Source organism: Bos indicus x Bos taurus, chromosome 23, assembly GCF_003369695.1.
Source record: "Bos indicus x Bos taurus breed Angus x Brahman F1 hybrid chromosome 23, Bos_hybrid_MaternalHap_v2.0, whole genome shotgun sequence".
Classification (NCBI taxonomy): domain Eukaryota; kingdom Metazoa; phylum Chordata; class Mammalia; order Artiodactyla; family Bovidae; genus Bos; species Bos indicus x Bos taurus.
In genome coordinates this window covers 41,869,658-41,888,892 of record NC_040098.1, presented here as the reverse complement: position 1 = coordinate 41,888,892, position 19,235 = coordinate 41,869,658, and the positions used below count along the sequence as shown (strand labels likewise).

At 47.6% G+C, this 19,235-nt stretch overlaps 1 protein-coding gene across 3 annotated transcripts in view; it reads left to right on the top strand.

The window, feature by feature from the left end:
• GMPR (guanosine monophosphate reductase) overlaps nt 1-19,235 on the top strand; it is a 60,614-nt gene that overhangs the window by 17,033 nt on the left and 24,346 nt on the right. For 2 of the 3 annotated variants that reach the window (XM_027524579.1, XM_027524580.1), the window contains exons 4-5: nt 1,221-1,394; nt 16,143-16,224. In XM_027524579.1, coding sequence (XP_027380380.1) covers nt 1,221-1,394; nt 16,143-16,224 — 256 coding nt within the window. The remainder of the gene's footprint in view (nt 1-1,220; nt 1,395-16,142; nt 16,225-19,235) is intronic. The other variant, XM_027524581.1, reaches the window with a different exon arrangement.

Below are 19,235 nucleotides of genomic sequence, written 5' to 3'. Positions count from 1 at the left end.
GCACAGTCCCACAGGCTAGTTTTAATGAGGCATAAACTACTAAAACCCACAGAGCAGATTTTGAGAGCCGCACAGGGGTGGGTTGAGGCACCGGTGCTGAGGAAGGTTGGGGGAGAGGGTATCACGGAGGAGGAGGTGGCGGCATCAGATGGAAACACGTCCCAGCGCAGACAGGAAGGATCCTTTCAGTCTCGTTCATTCTTGTGCTTTGGGACATTTTGTCTTTTTTATTGGAGACATTAAGACTTGTATGTCATTTTTCTTCTCTCTTTTTAAAAAATACTTATTTGGCTGCACTGGATCTTAGTTGTATCACGTGGGATCTAGTTCCCCTGACCAGGGGTTGAACTTGGACCTCCTGCACTGGGAGAGCACAGTTTGCATGTTGTGATAATGTGGTATTGGGAGTAAAAATGAAAACAGGAAGGAGTTTTATCAGGGAGGTTTTAGACATCTTTCCCTCTCTCTTCCCCCACCCCCATCTCAGTGGGATGCTCAGGGTAAGGCCACGGCTTGGGCGTGAGGAACCCGAGCAGACTGGTCACCTGGTTCTCCTTGCCTCTCCTCTGCTCCAAGAGGAGAATTTGCACCAGCCACTCCACGTGGTTCTGCTTTCCACGTGGCGATGTTGTTCAGTTGCCAAGTCGTGTCCGACTCTTTGCAACCCCATGGACTACAGCATGCCAGCCATCCCTGTCCCTCACCATCTCCCCATTGAATTGATGATGCTATCCAACTATCTCATCCTCTGCCATCCCCTTCTTCTGCCTTCAGTCTTTCCCAGCATCAGGGTGTTTTCTAAGACTGGCTCTTCGTATCAGGTGGCCAAAGTAGTGAAGCTTCAGCATCAGTCCTTCCAATGAGTATTCAAGGTTGATTTCCTTTAAGATTGACTGGTTTGATGGCCACGTGGAAAGCTTGAGGAAATTAAACCAAAGCCATGGATGAGATTGTGTGGCTGAGGTGCAGGGCTCAGTTTAGCATTTATATGCCGTTTAGTGTTGGAAAAGACAATGGTCAGTTTAGATAACTGACCGTGAGAATCTCCTTTGCCTCTGCTGCTGCACGTTTCTTGAGCCGGTCCGCTGTGTGTGTGATCAGGGTGAACCTCAGACGGGCACGGTACTGTCCCCAGAACTGGAGGGTGGATGGAGGCAGGGTCTGGCCTCTGAACGCCACTTACCATTCCTGTCTTATACCTCTTGGTTTATTCGGTACAGCATGTAGCCGTGAGTTCGGGCAGTGGGAAGGATGATCTGGAAAAGATGAGCAACATCCTGGAAGCTGTGCCACAGGTTAAGTTTATTTGCCTGGATGTGGCCAATGGGTACTCGGAGCATTTTGTGGAGTTCGTGAAGCTGGTCCGGTCCAGATTTCCAGAACACACCATTATGGTAAGTGTAATGGGATGACCCTCTAGATGGGGAAGCAGAAAAGAGTTACATGGTGTGTTGGGAGAGCTGTGTTCTCTTGGGAGCTTTTGGTGCCTTCTTTCTAGAAGAATAGTTGAGAATCAGTGGGAAAAGCACAGCAGCAGCTGCGAAGATCTGAGAAGTGGCTCCGCTATACAAAGTAAAATCCAGATCAACGCCATAGGGTGTCGGCTCCTTGTCTCTGCTAAATATCATCAAGTGTCTCATACCATATGAGACCTTTAAACCAAGGTGTATGTCACTGCTTAACAGAGTCTATTTAAAAAAAATAAAAACAACACAGTTGGTTTTCTCTTTATCATATTTGTCATCTCTGCCCTACTCTCCTTGCTAGGAGAAAACTGCTGTGAGAGTTGAAATCCACAATATGAACATTTCGCCATAGTCAGCTATTATTTGCAAATCAGTTGGTGTATTGCTTTATCTAGGATCTTTATTTTTGAACTTCCCTACCTTTTGAGGAGGGTATTTTACTAATTTTTTACACCTTTACTGATGAGAATGTGTGTCTGTTATCGTTGGGAAACATAGATGTATAGAAAAAAGAACTAGAAGCTTTAGGGTTAAATTTGGGCTTTTGGAAAATCTATATGGTAATTATGTGTCTTTATTGGTCCTAATTAACATGGTGCTTACTGACTGACCACTAGATAATTTACCTCTCTTTTTATAAGTTTTTTCGAACCCAGTTCTTTTCTTTTTTACAATTTATTTTATTGTTTAGTGGATTTACAATGTCGTGTTAATTTCTGCTGTACAGCAAAGTGCTTTAGTTATACATATGTGCACATATACATTTTTTCATAGTCTTTCTTGTTATGGTATATCACAAGATGTTGAATATAGTTCCCTGCACTATACCATGGGAGCTTGTTGTTTATCCACTCTGTACATAATAGTTTGCATCTGCTAATCCCAAACTCCCAAACCATCCTTTCCCCAGTCCCCCTTCCACCCTGACAAGCACAAGTCTGTTCTCTGTGTCTTCCTTTTACAAATTTTTAATTTATCTTCACATTTCATCATTTTAAGGAAGTTGGGAGACAGGAATTGGTATTTCTGTTGACAAAGTTAAATCACCTGTGAAGGATTTCCAGAACATTTTAAAAATATATTTTTATTTATTTCTGGGTGTGCTGGGTCTTTGTTGCTGCTCAAACTTTTCTATAGGGTTGCGGCCAGCGGGAGCTACTCTCTCGTTGCGTTGCACGAGCTTCTCCTTGCAGAGGCTTCTTTTCTTGTGGAGCACGGGCTCTAGGGAACGTGGGCTCAGTGGTCGCAGCTCCCGGGCTCTAGAGCACAGGCTCAGTAGTTGTGGTGCTCGGGCTTAGTCGCTCCATAGCATGTGGGATCTTCCTGGACCAGGGATTGAACCCTTGTCTCCTGTACTGCCAGGTGGATTCTTTACCACTGAGCCACCAGGGCAGCCCCTCCCCCCCAAATTTTTGAGATAAGTATTTTTATGCTTTCCAATCAAGTGAGAAGAAAGCATCAAGTATTGTCCTGAGGTCAACCAGCTGTACCATGTTTGAAGTTGGGGGGGAAACAGCAAGATTCATTTCACCTCCATAAGAGTGCTGCCAGCATTGTTGGGTTTTGATAAAGAAACACCATTTATTGAGTTCCTGGAGAAGGTGATGGCACCCCACTCCAGTACTCTTGCCTGGAAAATCCCATGGACGGAGGAGCCTGGTGGGCTGCAGTCCATGGGGTCGCGAAGAGTTGGACACGACTGAAGCGACTTACCAGACTTACCAGCATGTTTCTCAGAAGGTAGAGAATTCACCTGCAATGCAGGAGACCGAAGTTCGACCCCTGGGTTGGGAACGTACCCTGGAGAAGGGAAGGGCAGTGAACTCCAGCATCCTTGCCTGGAGAATCCCATGGGCAGAGAAGCCCGGCAGACCATGGGCCATGGGGTTGCAAAGAGTCAGACACGACTGAGTGACTGACACTCTCACTCCTCCGTTTCAGGAGGCTTCCTTCTGTACTTTCTCTTTACAGCATCTCTGTAAAGAGTAGGAACTGTTGTCCCAAGTTTACTGCAGATGAGAAAGCCTTATTCCTGATCCTTTGACTTTGGGATTTTCACAAGGGCACACCCTTGTGAGTGTGGCACACCTTGTGGAGTGGCAGAGCTGGGGTTTGAGGTCAGGGTGGTCAGAATTCAGAGTCCAGACTCTGCCCCTGGAGACCTGTAAACATGCCCCATCCTTGTTAACTTTAATGCTGAAGCTCCCTCCTTCCACTGGGCCATACACGTGACCAGTCTCCTGTTTCTCAGTCCTGAGCTGGGCAGCTTCCTCAGGCTCCTGTCGTGACCCAGCAAGGATATGTATCTAGTCCTGAGGCCCCAGCTGGCTCCTCTGCCCCTAGTCATCTGTGGCAACGGAGGAATGAGAAAGCTGGCCTCCCGGGAGGGCAGACACCCCCTCCCCTCTGCTGGGACCTGGGAGCCCTGCAAACATTTGGTGTTAAACACAAACTCTGTGCAGTGATGACTGGGATGGTAGGAGAAGTAGGACAAATATTTGAACAGGAGAGGTCCTTTGTTGATTCCTTCTGGTGAGTACTTCTGGGTTGCTGTTGACATTACCCCTGCTCTCTGGTAGTGGGATCTAGATCTTTCCAGATCATTCCAGTGCACCTCCAGTAGTTAGTGACCAGAAATTACGCTCTTTGAACGAAGAAATCTAGTGGCTCTACTTTTTTGTCTTAGATAATTGAAGTATTCAGTTGTGAAATATACATACAAACAAGGGCATAAAACAGAGGTGTTTAATCAGTTCAGTCGCTCAGTTGTGTCTGACTCTTTGTGACCCCATGAATCGCAGCATGCCAGGCCTCCCTGTCCATCACCAACTCCTGGAGTTCACTTAAACTCATGTCCATTGAGTTGGTGATGCCATCCAGCCATCTCATCTTCTGTTGTCCTCTTCTCTTCCTGCCCCCAATCCCTCCTAGCATCAGAGTCTTTTCCAATGGATCAACTCTTCGTATGAGGTGGCCAAAGTACTGGAGTTTCAGCTTCAGCATCATTCCTTCCAAAGAAATCCCAGGGCTGATCTCCTTTAGAATGGACTGGTTGGATCTCCTTGCAGTCCAAGGGACTCTCAAGAGTCTTCTCCAACACCACAGTTCAAAAGCATCAATTCTTCAGCGCACAGCTTTCTTCACAGTCCAACTCTCACATCCATACACAACCACTGGAAAAACCATAGCCTTGACTAGATGGACCTTTCTTGGCAAAGTAATGTCTCTGCTTTTGAATATGCTATCTAGGTTGGTCATAACTTTCCTTCTAAGGAGTAAGCATCTTTTAATTTCATGGCTGCAGTCAACATCTGCAGTGATTTTGGAGCCCAAAAAAATAAAGTCTGACACTGTTTCCACTGTTTCCCCATCTATTTCCCATGAAGTGATGGGACTAGATGCCATGATCTTTGTTTTCTGAATGTTGAGCTTTAAGCCAACTTTTTCACTCTCCTCTTTCACTTTCATCAAGAGGCTTTTGAGTTCCTCTTCACTTTCTGCCATAAGGGTGGTGTCATCTGCATATCTGAGGTTATTGAGATTTCTCCCAGCAATCTTGATTCCAGCTTGTGCTTCATCCAGCCCAGCGTTTCTCATGATGTACTCTGCATATAATTTAAATAAGCACGGTGACAGTATACAGCCTTGACATACTCCTTTTCCTATTTGGAACCAGTCTGTTGTTCCACATCCAGTTCTAACTGTTGCTTCCTGACCTGCATGTAGGTTTCTCAAGAGGCAGGTCAGGTGGTCTGGTATTCCCATCTTTTTCAGAATTTACCACAGTTTGTTGTGATCCACACAGTCAAAGGCTTTGGCATAGTCAATAAAGCAGAAATAGATGTTTTTCTGGAACTCTCTTGCTTTTTCCATGATCCAGAGGATGTTGGCAATTTGATCTCTGGTTCCTCTGCCTTTTCTAAAACCAGCTTGAACATCTGGAAGTTCATGGTTCACGTATTGCTGAAGCCTGGCTTGGAGAATTTTGAGCATGACTTTACTAGCGTGTGAGATGAGTGCAATTGTGCAGTAGTTTGAGCATTCTTTGGCATTGCCTTTCTTTGGGATTGGAATGAAAACTGACCTTTTCCAGTCCTGTGGCCACTGCTGACTTTTCCAAATTTGCTGGCATATTGAGTGCAGCACTTTCACAGCATCATCTTTCAGGATGTGAAAGAGCTCAACTGGAATTCCATCACCTCCACTAGCTCTGTTCGTAGTGGTGCTTTCTAAGGCCCACTTGACTTCACATTCCAGGATGTCTGGCTCTAGGTGAGTGATCACACCATCGTGATTATCTTGGTTGTGAAGATCTTTTTTGTACAGTTCTTCTGTGTATTCTTGCCACCTCTTCTTAATATCTTCTGCTTCTGTTAAGTCCATACCATTTCTGTCCTTTATCGAGCCCATCTTTGCATGAAATGTTCCCTTGGTATCTCTAATTTTCTTGAAGAGATCTCTAGTCTTTCCCATTCTGTTGTTTTCCTCTATTTCTTTTCATTGATTGCTGAGGAAGGCTTTCTTATCTCTTCTTGCTATTCTTTGGAACTCTGCATTTGGAGGCTTATATCTTTCCTTTTCTCCTTTGCTTTTCGCTTCTCTTCTTTTCACAGATATTTGTAAGACCTCCCCAGACAGCCATTTTGCTTTTTTGCATTTCTTTTCCATGGGGATGGTCTTTATCCCTGTCTCCTGTACAATGTCACGAACCTCATTCCATAGTTCATCAGGCACTCTATCAGATCTGGTCCCTTAAATCTATTTCTCACTTCCACTGTATAATCATAAGGAATTTGGTTTAGGTCGTACCTGAATGGTCTAGTGGTTTTCCCTACTTTCTTCAATTTCAGTCTGAATTTGGCAATAAGGAGTTCATGGTCTGAGCCAGTCAGTTCCCAGTCTTGTTTTTGCTGACTGTATAGAGCTTCTCCATCTTTGGCTGCAAAGAATATAATCAATCTGATTTCGGTGTTGACCATCTAGTGATGTCCATGTGTAGAGTCTTCTCCTGTGTTTTTAGAAGAGGGTGCTTGCTATGACCAGTGCGTTCTCTTGGCAAAACTCTATTAGCCTTTGCCCTGCTTCATTCTGTATTCCAAGGCCAAATTTGCCTGTTACCCCAGGTGTTTCTTGACTTCCTACTTTTGCATTCCAGTCCTCTATAATGAAAAGGACATCTTTTTTGGGTGTTAGTTCTAAAAGGTCTTGTAGATCTTCATAGCACCATTCAACTTCAGCTTCTTCAGCGTTACTGGTTGGGGCATAGACTTGGATTAAGGTAATATTGAATGGTTTGCCTTGGAAACGAACAGAGATCATTCTGTCATTTTTGAGATTGCATCCAAGTACTGCATTTCGGACTCTTTTGTTGACCATGATGGCTACTCCATTTCTTCTAAGGGATTCCTGCCTGCAGTAGTAGATATAATGGTCATCTGAGTTAAATTCACCCATTCCAGTCCATTTTAGTTCGCTGATTCCTAGAATGTCGACGTTCACTCTTGCCATCTCCTGTTTGACCACTTCCAGTTTGCCTTGATTCATGGACCTGACATTCCAGGTTCCTATACAATATTGCTCTTTACAGCATCGGACCTTGCTTCTATCATCAGTCACATCCACAACTGGGTATTGTTTTTTGCGTTGCCTCCATCCAAAGCCATTAAACATCCACGGGTGTTTAATAAACAGTCATAAAAGCAGGGGCCCTTCAGCGCACCTGTACTCTGCAGCCCCTCCTCCCACATCGGACAAAAGCCCCACCCTTCTTGGTGCTCTTTTCCTTCCTCGAGTGTCCCTGGTTTTGCCATCTACCAATGCGTTCCTAAAGGACAGCACTTAATTTGCCTATTTTTGAACCTCGTATAAATGGTGATTCTACTGCATATCTTCTGGGCCTTTGCCTCTGTAGTCCATTGCGATGGCCCACATCGTTTTGTGGAAGCTGTGGGGTCATATACTGTTCCTGGGGTGAATCTTTTTTTTTTTTTTCCTGGGGTGAATCTTAAGCCTGTTTCCCAGGTGCCTCCCTTGCCCTTGACCTCTTGCTCTACCTGCATGCTGGTTGTACCAGCATTAACATCGCTGAGGGTCCCTGATGTCGGTGTGGCCATATGAGCACCATGGTTCAGCTGAACCACGTTGGGGACATCGCCTACCTCCCGAAGCTCATTCTTCTCCTTGTGAAAAGCTGGTCGAGATAAAAATGGTTGGAGCGTCATCATGGGGATCAGATGGGCTGATGGTAAGGGTGCAGTAGTCACCCAGTGGCAAGTGGGCAAGTACCATTGAGGGCACGTGCTCTGGGATCTGAACCAGAGGCGGGAGGCTGATGGAGAAGAGAAATGGGGGTGGGATGAGGGGGTGTATATTAGTTTTAAGAAGAAGGAGAAAACATGAGCCACTTTTTGAAATAGGGACAGTGAGAGCAGAAATGCCCCAGCGCCCCAGAGCTCCCAGTGCACCCTGCACACGGTTGCTGGTGAGTTTAGCTCACAGCTGGCTGTACCCAGGGCTGAGCAGGCTGCCTGTTGTGGAGCCTGGCTTCCAGCTCCAGGGAGAGGAGCAGGGGAGACGGGTGATGCAGGAAGGAGGTGGGCTGGCAGGGCAGGGAAAGGGCCTAGTGCAGTGCCTGGGGTGGGGGTGAGGTGGGGAGGGGGAGAGTGACACTGAGTTCCCACGCCCCCTGGGCACCCAGGGGTGCTGAGCCACATGGAGGCCCCGCCTGCTCTGTGCCTCTTCCCCGGCGAGGCAGCGTCGGGGGGGTGCGGGGTGACACTTTCCAGTGTTCCTCTGCAGCGCCTGCCGACTGCCCAGGGGGCGTGTTCCCAGTGTTGGGATTGGTCTCCCCAGTGATGAGCAGGAGGCTCTAGCCTTTCTCCCCTGGCTGCTTTACCTACACTGACCCCTCAGGTTCACGTGGAAACCTCCAGTACTCTTAACACCCTTGGTCTTTAGGAAGATAATTTTTCTCGTGGCATTTGGAGGTGGTGTGAGGATGTACTTGTCCACTGATGAGGAAATGAAAGGTAGATAACTTAGGGGATGCTGAGTGCTGTCCTGATGGTTACTCTGCAGTGAACGGAAGGGCGGCTCAGAAGCGTCTTGGCAGAGCCCCAGTTCCAGGCTTGCTGCTCCCATTGCCCAGCACATCTGGGATTCACGTGGACCCTTTGCTTCTTACCTTTCACCTAAGGAAAGCACCGCTGCAGGTCAGGAGGGAGGAAGCGGGGATGTTGAGAGAATGTCACTGGCAGAAAAGGGGCTTGTGAAGGTGCTGAGTGTTAGAGTGTGACAAGTCCTCTGGGCCTCTGCCTGGTGGCTTTCCGAGAGGAATGGGAATGGTGTGTTCTTGGGTGGATTCCAGGGACTGTGGAAAGAGGCACTAGCAAGGACCAGGCACTTGTCTTTTGTGATAACTCGTGCTCGAGTAGGGCTAAGAGCACCTACTTTAGTTGGGAGGCTTCAGCTTAGAGGGGTCAAGAAACTTTTTGATGTTCACACAGCCAGTGAGAGGTGGGACTGAGCTAGATGGTGTGTCCCCAGGGTCTGGAATCCCCCTTTCCAGGCCCCCCCATTGCACCCTGCTGCAGCCAGACCCCCTCCCAGCTCAGGCTCCTTGTGACGGAGAGGTTCCTATGTTGGGTCTCTTTTGTGGGTTCAATCGTGTCCGACCCTATGGACTGTAGCCCACCAGGCTCCTCTGTCCATTCAATTTTCCAGGCAAGAATACTGGAGTGGGTTGCCATTTCCTCCTCCAGGGGCTCTTTCCAACCTAGAGATTAAACCCACGGTGTCCTGTGTCTCCTGTGTTGGCAGACAGATTCTTTACCACGAGAGCCACCTGCAAAACCAGGTTGGGTCTGGGAGGTGCTTTTGTGCTGGTGGCTCTTTCTGATCTGGCCCTGAGGACACAGGCTTGTGACACCTAATCTGTTCAGAGGAGACTAGCTCTGTTCCGCTGGGCAATGTCAAGTCAGCCACTGTTGGCAGACCCTTGGGAAGCTGTGGGCACGTCCTTGGCCTTTCTCTGTGTGGCCAGTGGCTCAGACACCTGTCTGGATCCTTTTCTCCAGCATTTCATGGTCACACAAGGTTCTGAGTCACACGGGGGCCCTGCCTGCTCTATGCCTCTTTCTGGGGAGGCAGGAGGGTGGGGCGGGTGATGCTCTTCAGTGTTCTCAAAGGTGGCGGCCGTGGGCGCCGGAATTTACCTCCCAGATGCCCTCTCAGGCCAAGTTAGCCTAGATTTTCTGGCTCATCCTCTCTTTGGAACTGATGTAAACTGAAACTGCGGTAGGAGCTAGGAAGGGCCCCCAAGATTCAGCTGATGTGTGTCTTCGAGAGTCACGCAGTAAATTTGGTTGCTTGTGTTTTTCATGTGAAAGGTGGTTATTGCCTTGGTGGCATCTCCTACTCCCTGGGATGCCCAGGTAAATAGAGAGAGATCTTCGGGTGCATGGGGGAAGACTCTGGCATTGATGTTCCAGCACTTTCTGTCAGGAGTTGGCCCTCAGGCCAGATTCAGTCTGCTGCTGTTGGCTGCTTGCTCAGTTGCTCAGTCCTGTCCGACTCTTTGTGACCCCATGGACTGCAGCATGCCAGGCTTCCCTGTCCTTTGCTGTCTCTTGGAGTTTACTCAAACTCATGTTCATCGAGTTGGTGATGCCATCCAACCATCTCATCCTCTGTCATCGCCTTCTCCTCCTGCCCTCAGCCTTTCCCAGCATCAGGGTCTTTTCCAATGAGTCAGCTGTTTGCATCAGGTGGCCAAAGTATTGAAGCTTCAGTATCAGCATCAGTCCTTCCAATGAATATTCAGGGTTGATTTCCTTTAGAATTGACTTGTCTGATCTCCTTGCAGTCCAAGGGACTCTCAAGAGTCTTCTCCAGCACCACAGTTCAAAAGCATCATTTCTTCTGCACTCAGTCTTCTTTATGGTCCAACTCTCACATCCGTACATGACTACTGGAAAAACCGTAGCTTTGACTATATGGACCTTTGTAGGCAAAATGATGTCTCTGCTTTTTAATGTGCTGTCTGGGTTTGCCATAGCTTTTCTTCCCAGGAGTGAGCGTCTTTTAATTGCAAGACTGCAGTCACCATCTGCAGTGATTTTGGAGCCCAAGAAAATAAAGTCTGTCACTGTTTCCATTGTTTCCCCATCTATTTGCCATGAAGTGATGGAACCAGATGCCATGATCTTAGTTTTCTGAATGTTGAGCTTTAAGCCAACTTTTTCACTCTCTTTCACTTTCATCAAGAGACTCTTTAGTTCCTCTTCACTTTCTACCATTAGTGTGGTGTCATCTGCATATCTGAGGTTATTGATATTTCTCCTGGCAATCTTGATTCCAGCTTGTGCTTCATCCAGCCCGGCATTTCTCATGATGTACTCTGCATGTGAGTTAAATAAGCAGGGTGACAACATATAGCCTTGACCTACTCCTTCCCCAGGTTGGAACCAGTCTGTTGTTCCATGTCTGGTTCTAACTGTTGCTTCTTGACCTGCATGCAGGTTTCACAGGAGACAGGTAAGGTGGTCTGGTATTCCCATCTCTTTTAAGAATTTTCCACAGTTTGTTGTGATCCACACAAAGGCTTTAGCGTAGTCGATGAAGCAGAAGTAGATCTTTTTCTAGAATTCTCTTGCTTTTTCTGTCCAGCGGATGTTGGCAATTTGATCTCTGGTTCCTCTGCCTTTTCTAAATCCAGCTCGTACATCTGGAAGTTTTCAGTTCACATGCTGTTGAAACCTAACTTGAAGGATTTTAAGCATTACCTTGCTAGCATGTGAGATGAGTGCAGTTGTACAGTAGTTTGAACATTCCTTGGCATTGCCCTTCTTTGGGATTGGAATGAAAACTGACCTTTCCCAGTCCTGTGGCTGCTGCTGAGTTTTCCAAATTTTCTCATTCTACAGAAAGGATTTTTCTTGGCAAAAGACTTCTGAAGAGGCAGTAAAAAGTGGGTAGAAAACTTATTGTTTAATGGGTATAAAATTTCAGTTTGGGATGATGAAAAAGTTCTGGAGATGGATATTGGTGAAACTCCTTTGTAAACCCTCCAGTGACAAGGACAGGTGGGTCAGATCAGCCCCGTTTTATAGCAGGATAAATGGAGACTTGGAGTGGATATGATTTTCTTAAAATTACCCAGTGAGTGGGAGGGCATTCAGTCAGCCCCAGCTTTCTGAAGTTATCTTGCCATGGATGTCTGGGTCCAAAGGAGAACTGGAAGAATTGGGGTTGGATTTTTCCCAGAAGACTTTTTAGTTTATTTTTAAAAGTTTTAATTAAAAAAAAAATTTATTTAATTTTTGGCTGTGCTGGGTCTTCGTTGCTGCGCGGGCTTTTCTCTAGTTGCGGCTGGTGGACATCTCATATGGTGGCTTCTCTCGTTGCAGAGCTGAGCTCTAGGGTGCTCAGGCTTCAGTACTTGTGGCACAGAGGCTTAGTCACTTCTCGGCCTGTGGGATCTTCCTGGACCAGGATTGGAAGCCACGTCTCCTGCGTTGGCAGGGGGATTCTTAACCACTGAGCCACCAGGGAGGCCCCTAGAGGCCTTTTTTAAATGGTACAGAAGTACGTGAAATGTTCGTTTTGTTCCTTTTATGTGTTCTTTGGGCCCTCCCACCTGCCCTGGACACAGGCGCAGGAGGTGGTGTCCGGACAGTGCTTGGCCTCCCTGGGGAGAGGGGCCCTAACAGAAATCTCCGCCTGTCTGCACTGGGACCCAGCTAGGGTCTGCGGCTTCTATTTGTCCTGGCTGCCCCTGTCATGACCGAGCTGGACGTGCTGCTACCTTCTGAGCCTCTGGTATCCACTCCCCACAGAAGCTGTTTCTGGCCAAGATAAGCCGACTGCTCGCTAATCACCCCCGGCCAACTACCCACCCCCACCCCAGCGCATCCCACCCCAGCCCGCCGGCTGCCTGTGCTGTGGGCTGGGCTTCCCCCAGAGCCTAACCACACTCCCAGGGCCTCTCGTGTTTCTGAACGTGACTTCTCCTTTCAGCTTTTGTGTTTGCCCATCTTGGTTTCAAACTTGGATAGGTTTTTGTTCTGCAAGGGGACACTCACCGTCCTCTCCTGGTCATCGGCATTCTTGTTGTGTGGTCCTCGGGCTGGAGGCTTTTTGTCATCACTCTGGGTTTTTCCATGCTCAGTCCTCTTTGTGGTGCCCGCCTCTGGTTCAGGAGCCCTGAAGGCAGCTCAGGGGACATGGGGACACCTTGAGAAGCCCCTGGGCTCTTAATGGCATCAGCTCCCTCCACACTTTTAAACCTACCTTGACCTCACATGGTTATACTTGCTATGTCCATCTGAGGTGATTTGAATTGACTTCTTTGGTATAAAGTAAACCCTTTTAAACTGGCCTGTAGGCAGCATCAGAATGGAGAGAAAAATCCACAGTGAAAGTGAAACCCTGTAGGGAGCTTCGAGTGGCTTCTTTAGGTGTTTTATTTTTAACTTCTAATTGATTTTATTGGTAAAATTTATTTTGAATTTTTAGCAAGTCAACCAGGGAGGAAGAATGAGAGCTTGGCCTGCTGTTTCTTGGGTTCCTGTGTGCGTGCTAAGTCACTTCAGTTGTGTCTGACTCTCTGCGACCCTATGCACTGTATCTGCCAGGCTCCTTTGTCCATGGGATTCTCCAGGGAAGAGTACTGCAATGGGTTCCTCTGCCCTCTTCCAGGGCAATCTTCCCGACCGAGGGATCGAACCTGTGTCTTCTGCAGCTCCTTCACTGCCCGCAGATTCTTTATGCTGAGCCACCAGGGAAGCCCTTCTTGGATTCCTACTAAGTTTTTTTTCCAGGTTCAGAGTTGTATGCTTAGGAGAAAAAAAAAAAAACCCTAAGAAAACAGAAACTATAACTTTCAATTGTAAAAGTAATGCAGTTTCTACTGTCAAACCCAAGAAATTGTAAGGAATTATTGATAAAAGTCAGAATATTCCCTCACCAGGACATGTTTTATCAGCATTTTGGTGTATATTTCCATCTATACGTATACTTTGGAGAAGGCAATGGCACCCCACTCCAGTACTCTTGCCTGGAGAATCCCATGGACGGAGGAGCCTGGTGGGCTGCCGTCTCTGGGGTCGCACAGAGTCGGACACGACTGAAGCGACTTAGCAGCAGCAGCAGTAGCATACGTATACTTGTTTAACAAAACTGAGATCTTACTATTTCCTTCTGTTTCTCCTAACATTATACTGAAAGCATTTAAGCATTTTCCCATGGCATCAAACCAATCTTATAAACATCACACGGCTTGGCCAGAGATTGTTGAACCATTCCCCTTTGGGGGAATATATTTGCAGTTTTGCACTGTTAACAGTAATACATGTTTGTAGTTAAATCTTTGACCTCATCCATAATGATTGCCTGGAGAGAAAATCCTGGAAGTTATTGGATCAAAGGATATACATACTTTTCATTTCTGTATATGGGCAAATTATTTTCTAGGAAAACTTGTACTGGAGTAGGCATTCCACTGGCAGAGAATGAGTGTCTGTTTTCAGCATTTAGTTTTTATAATCACTGACAATTTGTTAAGTGAAAAGTGGTAGCTTGCTGATGTCTTCATTGAGATTTGATTGCTGTGAAGGTTAAACATGTTCCCTGTGTTTACTGGCCACTGTTATTTCTCTCGTTAGTTCATGTTCTTCGGAAGTTATTCTGTGCGGTGCTTGCATTTTTCTTGTAGATTTGGAAAAGCTCTCATAATGTTAGTCGTCTTCGTAATTGTAAATCTTTTTCTCCAGCAGGTTATTAATTTTGTTGATTATATGTATGAGTGTGTGTTTATGCAGGTTTTTAACTTTCATGTAGACAGATCTGTCTTTATGTTTTTTCACTTGTATGTGTATTACGAGTATTCAGTTTTCCTCTAAATCTGGGAGGAGACAACTTTTAATTTATCTGAAGCTTATTTTGGTGCAAGGTAAGAGTGATAATCCATATCTGTTTCCAAAAGATCCCTTTCCCCCCAAATTTCAATATTTCTATTGAAATATTGTTCCTTTCCTCTGTGACATGAAATGCCATCTTTATCATATACTGTATTCTCATATGTTCCTATCCTTTCTCTGGGCTAGCATTTTCCATTGTCAAATGCTGTTGGGATTAAAGTAACTTTGAGCCATCCTCATCACCCCTTTTGAAGATGCTTCTATACAAAGTTAAAAGTCATGTTTTCCAGGTGGAGAAAGAAAAATTCCCCTTGGAATCAATTCAGTGAAAAGACACTTTTGGGGCTTCAGTGACAAAAAACAAGTTGTATGAGTTAGGGATGCACTGCCCAAAATAAGACTGTGCACAGTTGTGAACATTCAGACAGGCATCCTGCCAAGTATTCTATGCACCAACTGAAGAATCCACAGGCCAGTGAGTTGTAATAAAAAGGGCTATTTTCATGTTCCCAGGCTCCTGCAGTGAAAGAACATGCACTGTTTTCAAACCAGATGCATCCGTCTGGTTTTTAGTTTCTACCACTTCCTGGCTTATGGGTTTATTCTTAGGACCACAGTTTCATGTTGTTCTGAAAATGAAGTATGTACCAGTCCCCAAGGTGCCTTTGGGGTTTGGGGTTCATCTGCCTTTTCATATCTCAGTGGGAACCACTGACCCTAGGATGGGTTTAGTTCACCCCAGTTGCTCAGTCGTGTCCGACTCTTTGCAACCCCGTGGACTGCAGCATGCCAGGCTTCCCTGTCCATCACCAACTCCTGGAGCTTGCTCAGACTCATGTCCTTCAAGTCAGTGATGCCATCCAAGCATCTCATCCTCTGTTGTCCCTTCTTCTCCTGCCTTCAGTCTTTCCCAGCATCAGGGTTTTTTCGAAAGAGTCAGTTCTTGGCATCAGGTAGCCAAAGTATTGGAGTTTCAGCTTCAGCATCAGTCCTTCCAATGAATATTCAGGACTGATTTCCTTTAGGTTGGGATACCTAGGCATTTTCCCAACTGTGAGGTGACCAGTAGTCCCTAATTCTGGGTTCTATTGGTTCCATAGAAGTTCTTCAGGGGTTTTACAAACTGTGAACCACAATTAACATTTTAATCAGCTGAGAGAGCGTTTCATTGCTTATTTTATATGTTTGGGTTCTCCGTAAGAGTTTGTCTTGCCTGACCTGGAAAGACCAAGGTCTCTTGGAGTTCCAAAGTCATGTAGTTCTGTAAATTCCTCATGCTGTCAGCTCACCCAGAGGTAGCCTGGGGTGTCCAATTCTGTGTTCTTGATAATTGTTGTTATTTAGGGTTGTTTCCAAATTTGCTGGTATACTGAGTGCAGCACTTTAGCAGCAGCATCTTTTAGGATTTAAAATAGCTCAGCTGGAATTCCATCACCTCCACTTGCTTGGTTGGTGGTGATGCTTCCTAAGGCCCAGCTGACGTCACACTCCAGGACGTCTGGCTCTCTGTGAGTGATCACACCATCACAGTTAATTGAGAAGAAAGGAAACCTGGAGAAAACCCTAAGCCACCAACTGGCTGAAAGTTGATTCAGGGGTTGGGCCCTTGTCTTCTCCTGTTTTTTACTTTTGTCTCCTTGGCTGCCTGGTGGCCTCAGAACCCGCTCCTCCTCGTGTTCAGGTGTGGGGCTCCTCCATCACTCACCTTTGTTCCTTCTGGAGTAGTTCATGATCATGAGCTATATTCTTTCTATCCCAGGCAGGGAACGTGGTGACGGGAGAGATGGTAGAAGAGCTTATTCTTTCTGGAGCAGATATCATCAAAGTGGGAGTTGGACCAGGTAAGACTTGCTGGGAGGATTGGGGTCTAACACTGGGAGATGCCCAGAAGGGACCTCAGGAATGATCCAGCCACAGGTTTAAAGCACATTTCTTTTGGAAGTATTGTTGAGCTTCTGATCGGAAGAGGCTCCTGAATAGAAATATCACTGAGCTGCTTTCTGATGCCTCTGGGAATTTCTGAATGAACTTGAATGTGGTTCGATTCAAATAAGGTCTTGGTTTCAGAACATTCCTGTGGAAGAAAAGAATGAGAGTCATGAATGATCCCATTCACCTCGAAGAGGAAGGTGAGGGATGAAGAGCTCACAGGGACAGTTAATGGATGTGAATGACTCCAGTTTATGTGAATGTTTGAGGGACCCCAAACATTACAAATAAGCATGCAGCTGAGGCCACATTTGAACTTGACTCATGGCCCAGGCAGTTATCACCTTTGGCTCTTCAGCTGATACATATCCAGCTCAGATTTTGCTGCATCCTCCCAGGCCTTCTCTCCCAGGGCCAGCAGTGGCATTCTGAGTGGAGGAGTAAGGTGACGCCTTTCTACCCTCTTCTGGGTAGATATGTTTCTCTCAGGGCCACTTGATGCTGACCTTCCCTTTCGGCCAGACAGGTGCATGAACTTCCTTATTTTTAATTTCTTCATATTAAAAATTCCTCCTCGCACATCCATGACTAACCAAACACTAAAATGGGAGAGAAGGAAAAGAGATATACATTTTCACTTGGGAATAAAAAAAAACAGCAAAGTTTTTTTTTTTTTTTAAACAAATACCATGCTCTCAGAAGACACTACCAAAAAAGGAAGCAAACCATAATCTGCGAGGGAGGCAGAAAACTTGGTTGTGTTGTGACCTGGCACAGTCGTCAGCCTTGAGGGACCTGGATGGGCAGGAAGAGACTCTTCGGGAAGGAGAGCCCTGTAGGCTTGTAAAAGGCCCTAAGCATTTTTTTTTTCTTTAAATAATTTTATCTTTATTTTTGGCTGTGCTGGGTGTTTGTTGCTGTGCAGGCTCTTCTCAAGTTTTGGTAGACGGAGGCTACTCTCTAGTCGTGCTGCAGGGGCTTCTCATCGTGGGGGCTTTTGTTTCGGAGCGCAGGCTCCAGGCACGTGGGCTCAGTAGTAAGGGCTCCCGGGCTGTAGAGCACAGGCTCAGTAGTTGTGCCACACGGGCCTAGTTGCTCCCCGGCACGTGGGATCTTCCTGGACCGGGGGTCAAACTTGTGTCTCCTGCCTTGGCTCAGCTCCTTACTACTGAGCTCCACCAGGGAAGCGCATGTGACAGCATTAAATAAGGTTCATCATAGAACAACTCCTGGGACCTGGGGGAGAAAAGCATTAAAAATGTGCCCCACGGCCACCGGGGCTGGGAGGAAGTGGGCACCCAGTTTCTCCTTTTAACCTGGGGCTTCATCAGGACCACTCCCCCGCCTTGTCCCCCACCCATGCAGAGCTCCAGGCCACTGCAGCTGAGTCCCTGCCCGCCAGGATCTCGCAGTGGAGTGGGAAAGGAGAAAGGCCGATTCTGAACCAGAACCAGAGGTTGTAAAGCTCCAGTTGTGCCTCGCACAGTGCGTGTCTGGGGCAGGGGTGCCTTGGTCGGGAGGGAAGTGCCACAGCCCCCAGGGAGCGAGTGGCTGTGTTATAAGGATGGACAGAAGGAGACGGCTCCTCCCTGCAACTGGATGTGGGGGAAGGCGGCTCCCCTGGTCCCGGTGTCTCTGCCGGAGCCAGGCCTCAGAGTATATATATATAGCCTTGGCTCTTGACCTGTCGGGAGAGGTTTGTGGGCAGCTGGGAAGCCACTGGTGATGGTGGGGGAAAAGGAGAGGAGGCAGAGGCTTTGCACGAGTCTGGTGGGAGTGGAGGAGTTCATGCCCAGCTTTTACACGGGCCCATAGGCAACACCCCCAGACAGGCAGGAGGGACGGAGTGAGTGAGTGAGTGGTGAAGCGGTGGAGACAGGGACGTGACTCATTCATTCTTGAATTCACGCATTCTTTCAGTGACTATTTATAGAGGCCTTATTATACACAAAGCTATGTTCTCAGTGCTGGATCCACAACAATGAATATCCACGGAGCTTACCCTCCAGCGGAGAAAACAGATCCTCAGTTCTTACACAAATAATGACTTAAATGCTCTTTTTGAAATGACGCTGTGACGAACAACGTGCCTGAGGCAGTGACATTGAAGTTGAAGCCTGGAAGATGAGAAAGGGTTGGCCAGACCAGGGGGTTGGTGCAGAGGGGAGCGCTCGGGGGACAGAACATCACGTACAGGGGATCCCTGAGGTGGGAGGAATGGAAAGGTCTGCAAGGCTGGGGGGTGCCGAGCGGGGCACGCAGAGAGAAGAGGGGACAGGCGGGTAGACAGTACAGAGTGTGAGCTGGGTGGCCTCGGAGCGGGCGCTGGTCTGCTGGGAGGGAAGGGGAGGTTTGAGCACGGAGATGTGCTGGAGAGACCCGTCTAATTTGGCCTGGACCTAACTGGGCTAATGCACTGCAGACAGTGAACTAGAACTGGAGTTGACCATGGGGAGGGCAGAGGTCAGGGGGGATGAAGGCATCAAGGTGGCTGGTTTGAGTTCTGCAGTGGAAGCTCACCTCAGAGGCCGGGCTGGACAGGGTGAGAGATGGACCAGGAGAGGGTGAGGACCGGGAGGCTGCCGTGTGTAGAGGCCAGAGCCGAGGCAGAGGGAGGCTGGACCGGGAGGCTGGCATGTGTAGAGGCCAGAGCCAAGGCAGAGGGAGGCTGGACCGGGAGGCTGGCATGTGTAGAGGCCAGAGCCGGGTCAGAGGGAGGCTGGACCGGGAGGCTGGTGTGTGTAGAGGCCAGAGCCAGGTCAGAGGGAGGCTGGACCGGGAGGCTGGCGTGTGTAGAGGCCAGAGCCGAGGCAGAGGGTGGCTGCTAGCATGCCCTGAGCATCGGCCTCCTTTGCTCAGCGGATTACTGGAGGCTGGGCAGTCTTCATCCCTCATGCCATTTCATCTCCATCACAGCCCCATG